This window comes from Suillus subaureus (genome assembly GCF_016647635.1).
Source record: "Suillus subaureus strain MN1 chromosome Unknown BJ212scaffold_20, whole genome shotgun sequence".
In the NCBI taxonomy this organism is placed as follows: domain Eukaryota; kingdom Fungi; phylum Basidiomycota; class Agaricomycetes; order Boletales; family Suillaceae; genus Suillus; species Suillus subaureus.
The window spans coordinates 76593-89343 of NW_024538576.1; the positions used below are offsets into that span (position 1 = coordinate 76593).

General features: G+C 49.8%; 3 protein-coding genes across 3 annotated transcripts; 2 read left to right on the top strand and 1 right to left on the bottom strand.

The window, feature by feature from the left end:
• Positions 1-1835: 1835 nt before the first annotated feature.
• Positions 1836-2549, top strand: BJ212DRAFT_1462953 (uncharacterized protein; the record flags this gene model as incomplete). Its single annotated transcript, XM_041338939.1, has 3 exons — positions 1836-1942; positions 1993-2165; positions 2216-2549. The coding sequence occupies exons 1-3, from the start codon at positions 1901-1903 to the stop codon at positions 2547-2549; spliced, it is 549 nt and encodes a 182-aa protein (XP_041191929.1). The 5' UTR covers positions 1836-1900.
• Positions 2550-5215: 2666 nt separating this feature from the next.
• BJ212DRAFT_1300411 (uncharacterized protein) lies at positions 5216-6979 on the bottom strand (the record flags this gene model as incomplete). The annotated part of the gene is made up of 7 exons (XM_041332982.1): positions 5216-5233; positions 5307-5621; positions 5704-5850; positions 5872-6230; positions 6480-6548; positions 6600-6637; positions 6873-6979. 7 exons carry the CDS (start codon positions 6977-6979, stop codon positions 5216-5218), a joined length of 1053 nt encoding a protein of 350 aa, XP_041191930.1.
• A 783-nt stretch (positions 6980-7762) lies between these two features.
• BJ212DRAFT_341274 (uncharacterized protein) lies at positions 7763-9524 on the top strand. Its single transcript, XM_041342956.1, has 2 exons — positions 7763-8001; positions 8226-9524. Exons 1-2 carry the CDS (start codon positions 7885-7887, stop codon positions 9321-9323), a joined length of 1215 nt encoding a protein of 404 aa, XP_041191931.1. The 5' UTR covers positions 7763-7884; the 3' UTR covers positions 9324-9524.
• The last annotated feature ends 3227 nt before the right edge of the window (positions 9525-12751 follow it).

Below are 12751 nucleotides of genomic sequence, written 5' to 3' on the forward strand. Positions count from 1 at the left end.
TGTACATGAGAATGAAAAGGAGTGGGCCACTGCGAGCGAAATAGTAGATCCTGAAGATCCCATTTATCCACTCCAAGAGGGAAAAGCAGCTGGCGGGTGCGAAAGGAATGGCGAAGAAATAGAGAAGACCGTCGAGACGCGGAAAGGTCACTGCAAGCTCACCCTGTTCCGCGGGCCCCCATGATTAATAGAAGCAAATACTATTCGCCACGAGCAAGTTACATAAAAAACGAAGTTCCAGCAAGAGTTCCTGGACCATACTAGGACCAGTTAGAGGTCTGTCGGTGATGACGATCACACAGGGCCGACTCAGTTCAAACGGGTGTTTTGATTTGTCATCTCTTGTTGTAGTCAGCCGACCGGACCTCTCTGGACGTCCAGCTTCGTCTAGCTCTAGTGTCGCTGACATGTTCTAACAGGTTGGGCTGGGCCGAGCGTCAGCTCGGGGTGGTACGCGAGCAGGTGGAGCCGCTCGGGAGGGCGGGAAACCTGCTCACGAAATTCGAACATGCCAATGACATAACAAGTAGCTATTCGACGCAACTGTAATGAAGGACTCCGCTAAAATTATGACTGCTCGAAGGGGCCACACTTTCAAAGAACTATGGTACGCTAAATGATCATTAAACAAATATAATGGGAGAGGTGGGCCGATTTTAAATATCACGAGCACGAGAGGCTTGCACCGTCAATCCACGTAGCATGTTTTGGAAGCCTTGATTTACGATTTCTCGAGCTCGCGTTCGTTTGGACAGAACCGGACTGGACCGCAGAAGAGGCTTCTCAGCGATATAACAAAGGGAATGTTGCAGTGAGAGTGCAGGATTCTACCAAATTGCCAACAATTGCCGCCTAGTCCTGTCGAATTGACACCTGGACCATGTGCGTCATTTTTGCTGGTCATAAGTAAGTACTTACCAGGCATACAGTTAAGTCAATGCAAATACGTGTCAGTCACTAAAAGCAGGGTGCAACGACTCATCAATTTGTTTCTGGAGAACAATCCGCAGTATCAACATGGCATGTATTGTATAGTCAAGAAAACATGAGTGCCTTGTTTGATGCTGCAAATGATGGTGTTGACTGTAGCGTTCCTCGGGCACTGAAGATATACCATCTTCCTAGAGATGGCGACGAGTTAGACGAGAAAAATGATAATAATCACCATCCGGAAGTTAGTGAATCTGTTGGCGTTGATTGGAACCGTTGAGTCTGTTTTTGCGGGCGTTTCTCAGCTGGCTAAAAGGAGAGATAGGATTGGAATCTGCTGGATAAGTCATGACGCAAACCGAAAAAGAGGTGCAACGAGGAGGAAACAGAGGATCCAGGGTTACCCGGGCCGTGAAAAGGTTCGTTCTATAGAACGGACCTCACTAGTGCAGCCACGGGGCGACTCATCATAACTTAGATGACATGCCTATCGATTCTATGCAACAAATCTAATCACATCAGAGACACCCAGAAAAATGTACCACACCAATCAGAGCTCACCAGCAATGCGCAAATGCATAAAAAAGGTAGTGGGCGCTGTCCCATTCCTCATGGGTCCTATAGAGTGACTACGTGGCCTTTTATCAAAATTATGCACATCCTGTCCAAATGATAGTACACCACGAGTACCGCGAAGTTATCCGAATGATGATTAAATGTAAAAAGGTAAAGTACCGTCTTCAGATTTTCGCCGATCATTATTTACCATTGGAAACAAATTTACTCGAAGCTTCCTGTCATCATAGTGATGTCTGTTCTCACTGTTTGTGAGCCAAGTTAATGGTTAAATACGAATCAGCGTCACGCACGCTGTGGCTCTTACATCATGAAATGAATAAGAGGGCCGAGTATTTTCTATGCGGAGCGTTCGCTGTTTACTCCCTTTTTGTGTTCAGACGACATACTAGCTATGGGAGCAGCGCTACCACTGTGGCTCAAGTTTCTAGATGAAGTATGCGCCTGCTTTCAGAACCGAGAACAAGTGCTGAGCCCATTCTGCAGACATCAAAAGTCGTGACTGTCTTGACTGCAGCAGCTCTTCTCTATACCCGCTCTGCAGGAGTCGCTTTCTTTGTGACCGGCGCATTGTTATGTTCAAAACTTGCTAAGGTCATCAAGAAAGCAATACGACAAAAACGTCCATCACAGTGCTCCGGCCGTAGAGTATCTTATGGGTGCGGAAACTTGATCCCCTTCCAGACTTCTGATCACATCGTCAACACAGGATGCCAAGCTCACATGCATCCACGTGCACCTTCTTCGCTGTATATATTACCTTTGCTTGCCTTGAGCTACCCACCCACCCGACCTTTCCTCATTTCGTTGTGTTCGCTCCAGTGGTTGTCTTACCGTGGACATATATGATAGCTGTGTCAAGGGTTCGGCTGGGCCATCACACATGGCCACAGATTGCGGCAGGAACCTTACTTGGAGTCTGCTGCGCTATTTTTTGGTTCAAATTATGGGTGACCGATGTGGGTGGCATCATGACAATTTTATCATCAGTAAACGTCGAGTTCACTGTTGTCTCACTTATCTCACTTTTTTGGGTAAATTAAGTGAAGCATGTCTTTGATTTTTACTCGCAAGTTGAGCAGATAGGCTCACCTTTTTTGCAATTACATTTTCAGTGAGTCTTGATTCAAAAAGGTAACATTCCACTTTGAATTGATTTTTACTCCACCAACAACTCCCAGCTTCTGGGCTGATAGGCGAAATGCTTGGAATAAGTAGTACTAGCGTCCACCCGAGCGGGCGGAGCGAGAAATGGACATAGACGGCACGGCACGGTTCGCTAGCCTTGGTACTAGTAGCAAAGGGAGGAGGGGACCAATCCGTCCGACTAATATAGGTATCTCGGGAAACAACCTATTCCGAGCGGCTGAGATGAGGCTGGACAACGCCTGCCGATGCTGAGTACACATTGAAGGAGACAACATCGGGGGTATTTTTCGATTTTACCTGATTTATACCCTTTATATGTGATCTTAGGTGCACTGTATTTTTGGGTACAATATCCAGGAATACCTACTCCGCTCGGTGGTCCTGTAAACGCCGACAAGAAGCGTTGACCGTATCACTGAGAATGATCGATTGAGGAACATGCATGTTGGAAAGACTGATTGACACAACTTTTTATAGAAAAAAGTAATGCTCGTTTGTAGTCCACCCTAGACAGGCCATAATAAGTCCCGTCTGTCCTCTACACTAAGAAGGAAATACTGTAGAGTTACGACCGTAGCTTCGCACCCTTTCGGGTGTGACTATGTCACACTTAGCTTCGCAGCTTCGTAGGCCCTTGCGACGTGTGACCTATCCAAGTTGGCTTCGCCCTGGCAGCTGCAATCCATGTGAGTTTGGCCTTTTCTCAGCATGTCCATCAATTTTGACCCTTCAGAATGAATCTCGTGTCTAACTGTCTGTAGCAATTTTTGGTTTTTTTGTTGGCGATTTTTCCTGTTTTACCATGTGTCACAAAATAGCTTCACTCCCCGAAATTTAGTGTGACCATCACATCAAATAGTTCGATTCGCTGTGGGGTGGGACATGTGATGAAGTTACGGTCATAACTCTACAGTATGGAAAGTATAGGTGTTTCAGATCGTGAAATCATGCACTGGCTTGAATTCACTTGTCCATTCATGGCTATTGATTGTAGTCAGATGGAAGATTCAGTTTCTATGCTTCAATACAACACTGGCAATGTAGTGGTTTTACCAGGCTACCCAATACCATACATTACAAGATGGGTGAATTATGCTTGTTCCAAACAGCAGATGCAAAAATACATAGTCCCACCATCAAACTACAGTCATGAGCAACCTCTATGATAGTGCAACCAGGCCTTTGAACACACCACTGCTCAAAAGTTGAGAGGACTTGAGGGTAGGGGTGACAGATTCGACTGCTAATGCTGGGCTGCACATCAACAGCTCGAGAGTCTGGACTAAAGATAAGAGATAATTCACTAAATATCATGGAACATAAAACAACATCAGTTGTGGCTACCTTGAATCATTGAAACACACACCTTCACAAATTTCTGCCCTTCAGATAACATGACAAGGCAGGACTGCACACCATTCAAACACCACTCCATTTCCAACCAGGGGATGATATGATCATTCCAAAAAGCCTGGAATATATGGTTCAGCATGTCATCCCATGGATGAGGGGCATGTGAGAGATGTACAGCCCAGTTGTGACAGGCATTTGAGAGTGTCGGAAGCTGATTGACTTTGTTCCTGTGCTTTGTTTGCAAACCTCTCAAAGGCATTCATAGCATGAATTATCTCCCTGTCTGGTAGAAGAAGACTTTCTGGTAATGCAGAGGTGGAATGATGGTGGTGTCTTAATGCCAGGAACACCAGAAACATCAAGAAATCTGGCAAGGTCTTGAACTGCCGAATTACTTGGAAAGCTGGCAGTAAAAGCAAGTCGCTAATAACAATATACTCACTGATTGCTTCTGATATCCTCATGAATTCTTCCATTGTCACCCAGACAGATGCTGCAGGAGTGGACTGCCACACTTGACCATGGGAAGTCTGCAGCCAGTCTCATCCTCCCTTGGTCTGCAGCCATTCTCATCCTCCCTGATCCTGTAGCTAGACCCATCCCCCCTGTGTCTGCAGCCAGTCTCATCCTACCTGGTTCTGCAGCCAGTCTCATCTGCCCTGGGTCTGGAGCCAGTCTTGTCCTCCCTGTGCCTGCAGCCAGTCCTGCCCTCTGTGGGTCTGCAGCCAGTCCTGTTCTGCCTGATTCTGCAACCACTCCTGTCCTCCCCAGGTATGCAGCCAGCCTCACCCTCCCCAGGTCTGCAGCCATTCCTGTCCTGGCCAGGTCTGCAGCCATTCTCATCCTCCCTGATCCTGCAGCCATTTTTGTCCTCCTGTCTGCAGCCAGTCTTATCCTGCCTGGATCTGCAACCATTCTTGGCCTTCCTGCATCTGCAGCCAGTCTCATCCTGCCTGGTCCTGCAGCCATTGTTGTCCTCCTGTATGCAGCCAGTCTTGTCCTGCCTGGTTCTGCAGCCAGGTGTGCCTGTCCATAGTCCCCAGCCAGGATTCCATGTCTGAAGTGCGATCTCCTCGAAGCCACAGCATACAGATTACAGCTGACAGTGGCTCTGGTGGCTGAACAAGGAATGCTAATGAGTCTTTTAACCTATGGGGGTCCTTGGGTTGCATAGCTTTGCCTTGCTCCTGCAGTTCTGTGAGTGCATCTAAGAGAGCTGTGCTTGCTAGAATTGCCATCACCATCAAGCAGAGAGAGGAACATGCAAGTAGGGAGTGAGGTGATGCAATATCACATACTTGAGGGAGGCCACAGTTTGAGGGGTTGGAGACATAGTTGTGAATGGACAAGTGATAGATATTGATGGGGAGAGTGTTGTCTGTGGGGATATCCATGACAGACCATAGCTGTACCAACATTGTCTGTACATCCCTTCCCAAACCAGGGCCAAGAAGTATTGAGATTTGCAAGATGGAAAGAGGGTCTACAAGGGCAGTGACAATGGACAAGTGCATGTAAGCCCACTTTGGGTTGGCACATGTGGAGAGGATGCAATTGTATAACTTGTACACCTCCATTCCTGGTAGCAGCTTGCTCATGAGCTTGAGCATAAGCTGCAACCAATCGCGGGGATCTTTGTCTATCATAATTCATCATCATAGATGCCATGATGAAGTGTCTGCCTGCTCAGCTCACCAGCTTTGCAAGGTCAACCTCTGATGGCTGTGGGAAATTGGGATGGTGACATCCCAGCTCTTTGAAGGAATGCCACAAGAAGATATGGATATCATTGTCAATGTCTGCGCTGTCCAATGAAATGATGCCACCTGCTCTCATGGGTATCTTGCGCACCAATGGGCATACCTTGTTATTCTGAAAGACTTTGTTGATATATGTTTCTGAGCGACTTGTGAGCAGAATGTGGGTCATGGGCAGATCAGGCTCATGAAGAGCCCATGCAAGGGAAATGATGAGATCTTTAACCTTGGGTTCCGATGTGCATTCATCAAGAGCATTGATGATAAACAACAAGGGCAGACACCCACGCAATCTGGATTGGAGTTTCTGGAGAGGTTGAAGAAAGAAAGCCTTCATCTGGTCACAGAGAGGCGCATCTGGATCTAGTAGAGCAGGATCTTCGTGGATAATTCTGCACACATCCTTCTGGATGCTTGGAAAATTAGTGACAAGCTGGTAGACAAACATTGCAAAGAAATATTCAGCTATGCAGTGTTTGGTGTGCTTGTGTGAGAAAAAGAATGTTCCTGCTAGCTACATCTTGACCTTTGTGTCTTTGATTACTTTTAGATCTTTCATCTTGTCAGCTACTGTAAACGCCACAGCAGACTTTCCAACACCAGTAGTGCCATGCAGCCAAATGAGTTAATTCTTCTCTGGGTTGTCTAGTAATTCATGGATGTATTTGAGGAGATAAACCTGTGTCCCTTGCAAACATTTTGGGTGGGGCTGACATTCATGGGAGTTGTGTTGGGCACCCTTGACAGCGACCTTGGACAGCCTTGCCCAAATTCCTTCAAGAACTGTCAAATAGGTCAGAGAGTTTGCGAGGGAAAAGAGATGGAAGCACTGACCTTGATCATCACCTATTGATGAAGGTTCAAGTTGCATACTGCAATATGCAATGAATCAACTGAAAGTACTAACTGGGTTTGAGGGTGTGGTTAGAAATAATCTTAGCAATAGCTAACTGGAGGGACAATGTATGAAAATTTGAATTATTGTAAGCTGTGACAAGACTTGGGTTGTGGAACGATCCAGGCTGCCAATTGATGGAGAGTGCAAAACATGATGAAGATGGGATAGATAGATAGATGTTTTGATATATTTTGCTATGGAAAGCTCACCGAATGGTTGTGGAATGCAGTTGAAGGATGAGTAGGCACTTGCTGTCTAGTGCTTGCAGGAGGACACAAGGCTGCTGTGGGGCCACACTACTGCACAGCCAGACCATAGAATCATGTTGGTAGACCGTCAGTGGTGCTCTAGAAATTGATCACACAAGAGAGAATGCACACTGTTGCCAGGGGCCAGGGGGCAGCAAGTCAAGATCAATGTGATGTGAACTCAATTCTGAATCTATATCGTGTCAAATACTCATCGTTTTACTGATGGAGTTGATACAATGATACTACCCCTTCATATGGAACTGCAAGTTAAAACTTGCAGTTTGATATGCGGTACCGCATTGTCGGCTATTCGGCTACTAAACAAAGACTGTAACACTGTTACACGATGCAGGAAGTCACCAATCTTCGAATAGTCCTAGCTGGCCAGCTACAGACGTAACTCAGCACCGCGCCGTTGCTTCGAAGATTCCGACTACACGGAACAACGAGAACGTATCATGCAGGTGCCAAGTAGGTTTCGTACGTATTTTGATTACGGAAGGGCACGAGGATAACACAGCTTATATAATCTCATTTAATTATTCAAACTCTTTTTCCGAGTCAGTGTCACGGTTGTGCACAGCAGCGAGGAGAGCTCTGGCGACGTTGAGCACAGCTAGTTCACAGGTGAGTGCCCCGAGCGTGAGTCCTGCCACGTGTGCTCCCGCGTTTAAGGTGTCTATGATTTGTGATGTTCCACAGATCTGTGCCTGTCCTGTCTTCTGATCTAGACTCTTGTCAGGCCGAACCTTGACAGAAACACATACTTACTCCTTTTTCTTCGTTTCACAGTTTACGATCGTCTACGACTGCAATTTCGTTTGACTGATATCCGTGGTATCCCTATATAACCAGTTACATACCCGGGAACGTGACACTGGCTCCGCACACCAACCAAAACGTCTGTTGCTCTACCTGAAAAGTTCTCATATTCACTGTATCCACCACCGGAAGCACCAACTGGCAGCGTATGGCTGCCCAGGAACTTGCCCGCTGGACACGCTTTGCTGCCAAAGGAGGCGTTGGGCGTTGTACAGCGACCGTGGATTGTGTCGCAAGGGAAATTGGTGATCTCATGTTTCTCAAGGTGAGCGCGAGTTTGAGTACAGCGGTTCATTTTCTTGTAGTGTTTTAGCTGTTTGGTTGAGGATCCAGTTGGGTCCAGTTTCAGCCAGGAGCCAAGATAATTTGACCGAGACATACAATCTCGTATTACTCGAATGGGGCCGTGAGGGAGCACCCATCTGAGTCTTAGAATCACTGTCTCCGTGGAATGCTTTTTTTCAAAATACTAATATATCTCGCCCCTAGGACGATGAAATCACGGTGTTGATGCAGCTTCCTGAAATTGGGTATTACTTGGTGCGTGTTCTTCTCTGTTGTTCCAGTCTATGTCTCCGCTTGTTTTTACCACATTCTCTACACGTTCGCCATGTTTTTAATGCTTCTGAATCTTTTCATACCCATTTATTTTATTCTGTCTTTTGGGTCGACACACCACTAACATCGGTTCACCACCAGGGCTTCTGCGAAGGTGTCGTGGGACGTTTCTCTGGCACAGACGTGAAATTTCACGGGAAGCTCAAGCGTCCTATCATGGCAAAACGAGGCTCCCTTGGTGTTGCAGATACACGTCCCATGTCACTTGAGCGAGCATCACCATCGTGGCCGGAGAACTCCAGCGGCGCAAGGGCAGGCAGTTCTAATGTAAATCGTCCCGGAAGTTCATTGGCAAGAGCCGACAGTGCTTCAGACTCACGTTCCGGGGGCTCGCCGGTCAGACAGAAGCCGCTTTCACCTGACATGTATCTATACTCGTCCTCCCCTGAGCGCTTCAGGGAATACGAGCGAACGAGGGGCCGTACACAGGAGTTGACAGCGTCTGGGTCTGGGTCGTCTGTGTACTCAACTGTATCAACGTCAAGCACCGCCTCGACCATGTTCTCCGATGGCGATGGGTGGCGTAGGAGCGAGGATTCGTTTTTGTTGAACGGAGTGGTGCCATCGTCTTCGTCTGGTTCAGTGCAGGCTTCGTCGAGCACAAAATCAGTGCCTACTTCGTTTTCGTCTTCGTCAATAGATTCAATGCCAACGTCTTCATTAAACTCCACCCCAGCTACCTCGAGTGCGCAATCCATTCCTTCTTTAGGCTCGACACACACTTCCTCCGCAGGATCTGTGGAGAAGCTCCTTTGGTCTCTGTCGAATCATTCACCTTCGATGTCTCAGTCTACGTCAGGTTCCATTTCTACATCCGCCTCTGAGTCCATGTCAGGAACATTTCTGAATCCAAGCTCGACGTACGGCTCCTTGACCTCAGCTCCCACTTCAAATTCGTCATCGTCTTCCACCAATTTTGCGACCTGCTGCAACGAAAGGGCTGACCGTGGCTCCGCTGCGCCTCAGTAAGTCGCCACGACTCCCAGCGAGCCCGATGCTCTCGCCGATGTCGCCTTCGCTTCCATCACCTGGATCGGGAACAACTTCGCGCGCTTACTCACCTCTCCCGTCACGTTCGCCACTCCTGGCATCTTTCACGCTCCCCGCAAAGAGCAGTCCACCACGCTCGCCTCTCCCGCCACCTCCAGGAGAAATACCACAATCTCCGCCATCCCCATCGTCCACTGCGTCCTCGGCACCAGAGTCGAACTCGGACGCAGATGATTCTTCGCTATATCTTGATGATGACCATGATCACGAACACGACGAGAGCACGCAATTTTCTGCGCTGCACCGCCATCTGGAAGGCGCGGAGGAAGAGGAAGACGGGGAGACGGGCATCGGGCTGAGTTTGCTTGGAGTCACTTGCGATGGACGATGAAGATGATGAGGATGAAAATGCAAATGCAAATGGGTATGGTGGCCGACCACGGCTGGAGGTAGGAGGGGGAGGACATGATTTGAGTGAGAGAGCGGAGGAGAGCACTGCGACGGATGCAAGCACACCCATTCCATGGACCAAGTATACGCCTTCTGTTTCTGCGTCCCCGGCTGTTGAGCATGAGGTGAATAGGAATGCGCCACATGCATCGTTCGAGTCCGGGACTATGCAAGACGACACTATGACGCAGGTCGATGGGCCAGGACAGTACCTAGAGAGGGAAGGTGAGATTGGTGAAGACAAAGGTGAAGAAGATGGGGAGGAGAAGGAGGAAGAAGGGGAAGAAGAAAACGATGACGATGACGAAGACGAAGACGAAGAGGGCTACTGGGCCCGTGCATCTGACATATACGACGACTACCGCTACTCCCGCCACAGCTTCTCATCTAAGCGCGTGTCCACAACTTCCGTGAAGTCGAAAGCACACATGTCTCTTCTCCCTGGTGGTGGCAAGGTCCCTCCCATACCGAGCTTCTCGCCAGACAGGCTCAGCTTCGATGCATTATCACGCTCTGGCATCTCGAGTGGACGGCCCAGCGTTTCAAGTACTTCGAGCCAAAGCCAGCCAGACCGGGCCAATACCTCATCTATGTATACCCATCCAACCGCCTCCATCTACTCACGGCCCTCCTTCGAGTCAACATCTTCTGTAGATCCAGGTTCACCTGTCTCCTCAGACCATACACCTCATGGCCCTGTCGACGGCCCAGAGGTGCGTCTTCGCCCGCCTGTTGCACGCCAGTTCTCTGCAGGCCACGAGTCCACGCGCACGCTCTCGACCTATTCGGTGCAAGCGTTGTCCCCACTCAGCGCGCAGTTCCCCCAAGTCCCGGCCGGAGTACCTAGCAGGCTGCGAGTGACGAACACGGATATGGAAGATGAAAGTGAGGGTGAGGGTGAAGGTGTGGGTTTGGGAGGGGAGAAAGCGCCCCCGCATGCGATAAATCCGGTGTCGCCCTTGCTCTATGCATCGTTTGGTGCTAACGAACGCCATTCGGGCTATACGGAAGAGACAGAAATGCAGTCATCTGGGTATTCAGAGTCGGATGATGGACACACGTCTCGTAAGTCGCGAGGGCTACAGTCAGATGCAGGGAGTCTGCGGTCGCCTGTGTTGCCTACAAATGGGTTCAGTGCCGTATCTGCGCCGCGCACACGTACGGAGAACGGGCACGAGCAGCGCATTGGTCTGGGAATGCGCCTTGTGGTGGATGATGACGATGAAGATCATTCTATAGTAGATGAGGATGTGAGCATTGAGGGGGATACGTCGTTTGTATCGAGCGAGACTGGGACTGCTTCCACAGGACACACTGTTACTCCAGCGTCGCTCTTGCCATCGACGACGGGCGTGCCATCTGCGCTTATGCCTCGGGCACCTGCAGCACTCACACCAGGATCACCATCTCCACCAATATCTGGTGTGTCACTTACCCCTGTCACTTCGTCACCACCGAGTCCAGGCGCACCATCGGCAGGGAACTCACCTTTAAGCCGAGACGCGCCACCATCTTCGACCCTGCGTCCCCAGCAGCCCAACCAGGCACCTCACCCCTTCTCACGTACATCGATATTCCTCCCTCATCCCAATGCTCCCAAGATAGCTCCAGGCAGCCAGGGGCTGGGTCCCATGTATGCACGAGCCCAGCATCCTACTGCAAGCCCTGGGTCAATGCCCCTCGTGCAGCTACCGCCCAATACCACAGCATTCTCCGTTCAAGTTCTCCGCCACCTCAGGAGTATTTCCCTTGGTCCTGGTGTTGGTACTGGCGTGCGCAGGCTGCCGGTGACGCTGTATGCTCGCTGTGAGCCTGATTTGAATTCGAGTACCGGTCCCGTACCTATCTTGTTCTCAACGGACCCACTTCCACCATTACAAGGTCGCGTGGCTCGTCCAGGCGTAACAGCTCCTCCGTCTATGGCCCCTGTACCGCCTGTTCGTGCTGCAACGGTCTCTGCTCCGATACGAAGGAGCTCGGCTGCATCTGCAGCTGTTGGACCTCTTCGTGGGCCACCACCACCTAGCGGTGCGAAGGATACCAGTCCAAATCCAAGCGCTCATCCAACTAGCACTTCACCACTGAGGCTGCCTCGGCGGTCAGCGGCGACACTTGCAAGTGTGCAAGAGCCAACTACGAGTAGTAGTACGCCCGTGGCTCCAATTTTGCGCCCGAATTTTGTTCCGCAGGTGGGCGCTGCCCGACCGAGATCAAGGTCATTTTCGGGCTTTGGGGAAACTGGAGATGTTGGTGCTTCGCCTGAGCGAAGGTGAGTTTATCTTGAACAGTGATGAGGAGTCGAAGCTGATGAGCGATGTAGCCGTGAAGAACCAGTGTTCAAGGCGCAAAGTGTATCTGTGACTGCCGCCTCTGTTTCCACCCCTTCCCCTTCTTCGCAGCCTGCATCTAGGTCTGCACCCACGCCAAATGGTCTCCCAGCTTCTTTGAGGGCACGTCACATTCCCTCACCTCTTTCCATACAGAATGGCAACTTGAATCGTGAACGAAGTCACAATACTGTTGTTTCTTCCACCGATACTCCATCACCCAATGCAGGCCAGCTCAAGTCACCAGTCTCCCCTGGTTTCCAGCAGTCATCCCCTATTCCAAGTGTCACGAAGTTCGGGTTGCAGCCTCCGTCTACAGGTGGCTCTTCGGCTAGCCCTGTGCCCAGCTTTAGTCCGAGTAACCTCAGCGATCGTGACAAGGACGCATCGCCGGCATCTGCGATGACAGGACGCACATCAGTGTCAACTAACAACGTTGCTTCGCCGCATCCCTGGGTGACCAATGTTCGTCAAGGGTCATCGGACACACCGAGGAAGAACTCTATCGATAGTGTGCCTCCTCGACAAAGTTCTGATTCTACCGATTCACGTTCTCAAATGGCATCTCCACCTCCCATTGCGGAATGGCACTCACAATCAGCGCGGTCATCGCCCCTTACACACGAAGTC

Excerpts from the sequence above, each read along its gene's own strand:
- BJ212DRAFT_341274 (XM_041342956.1), top strand. The coding sequence starts at position 7,885 with ATGGCTGCCCAGGAACTTGCCCGCTGGACACGCTTTGCTGCCAAAGGA. Across the intron at positions 8,002-8,225 it reads GTGATCTCATGTTTCTCAAG|GACGATGAAATCACGGTGTT; the intron begins GTGAGCGCGAGT and ends TCTCGCCCCTAG.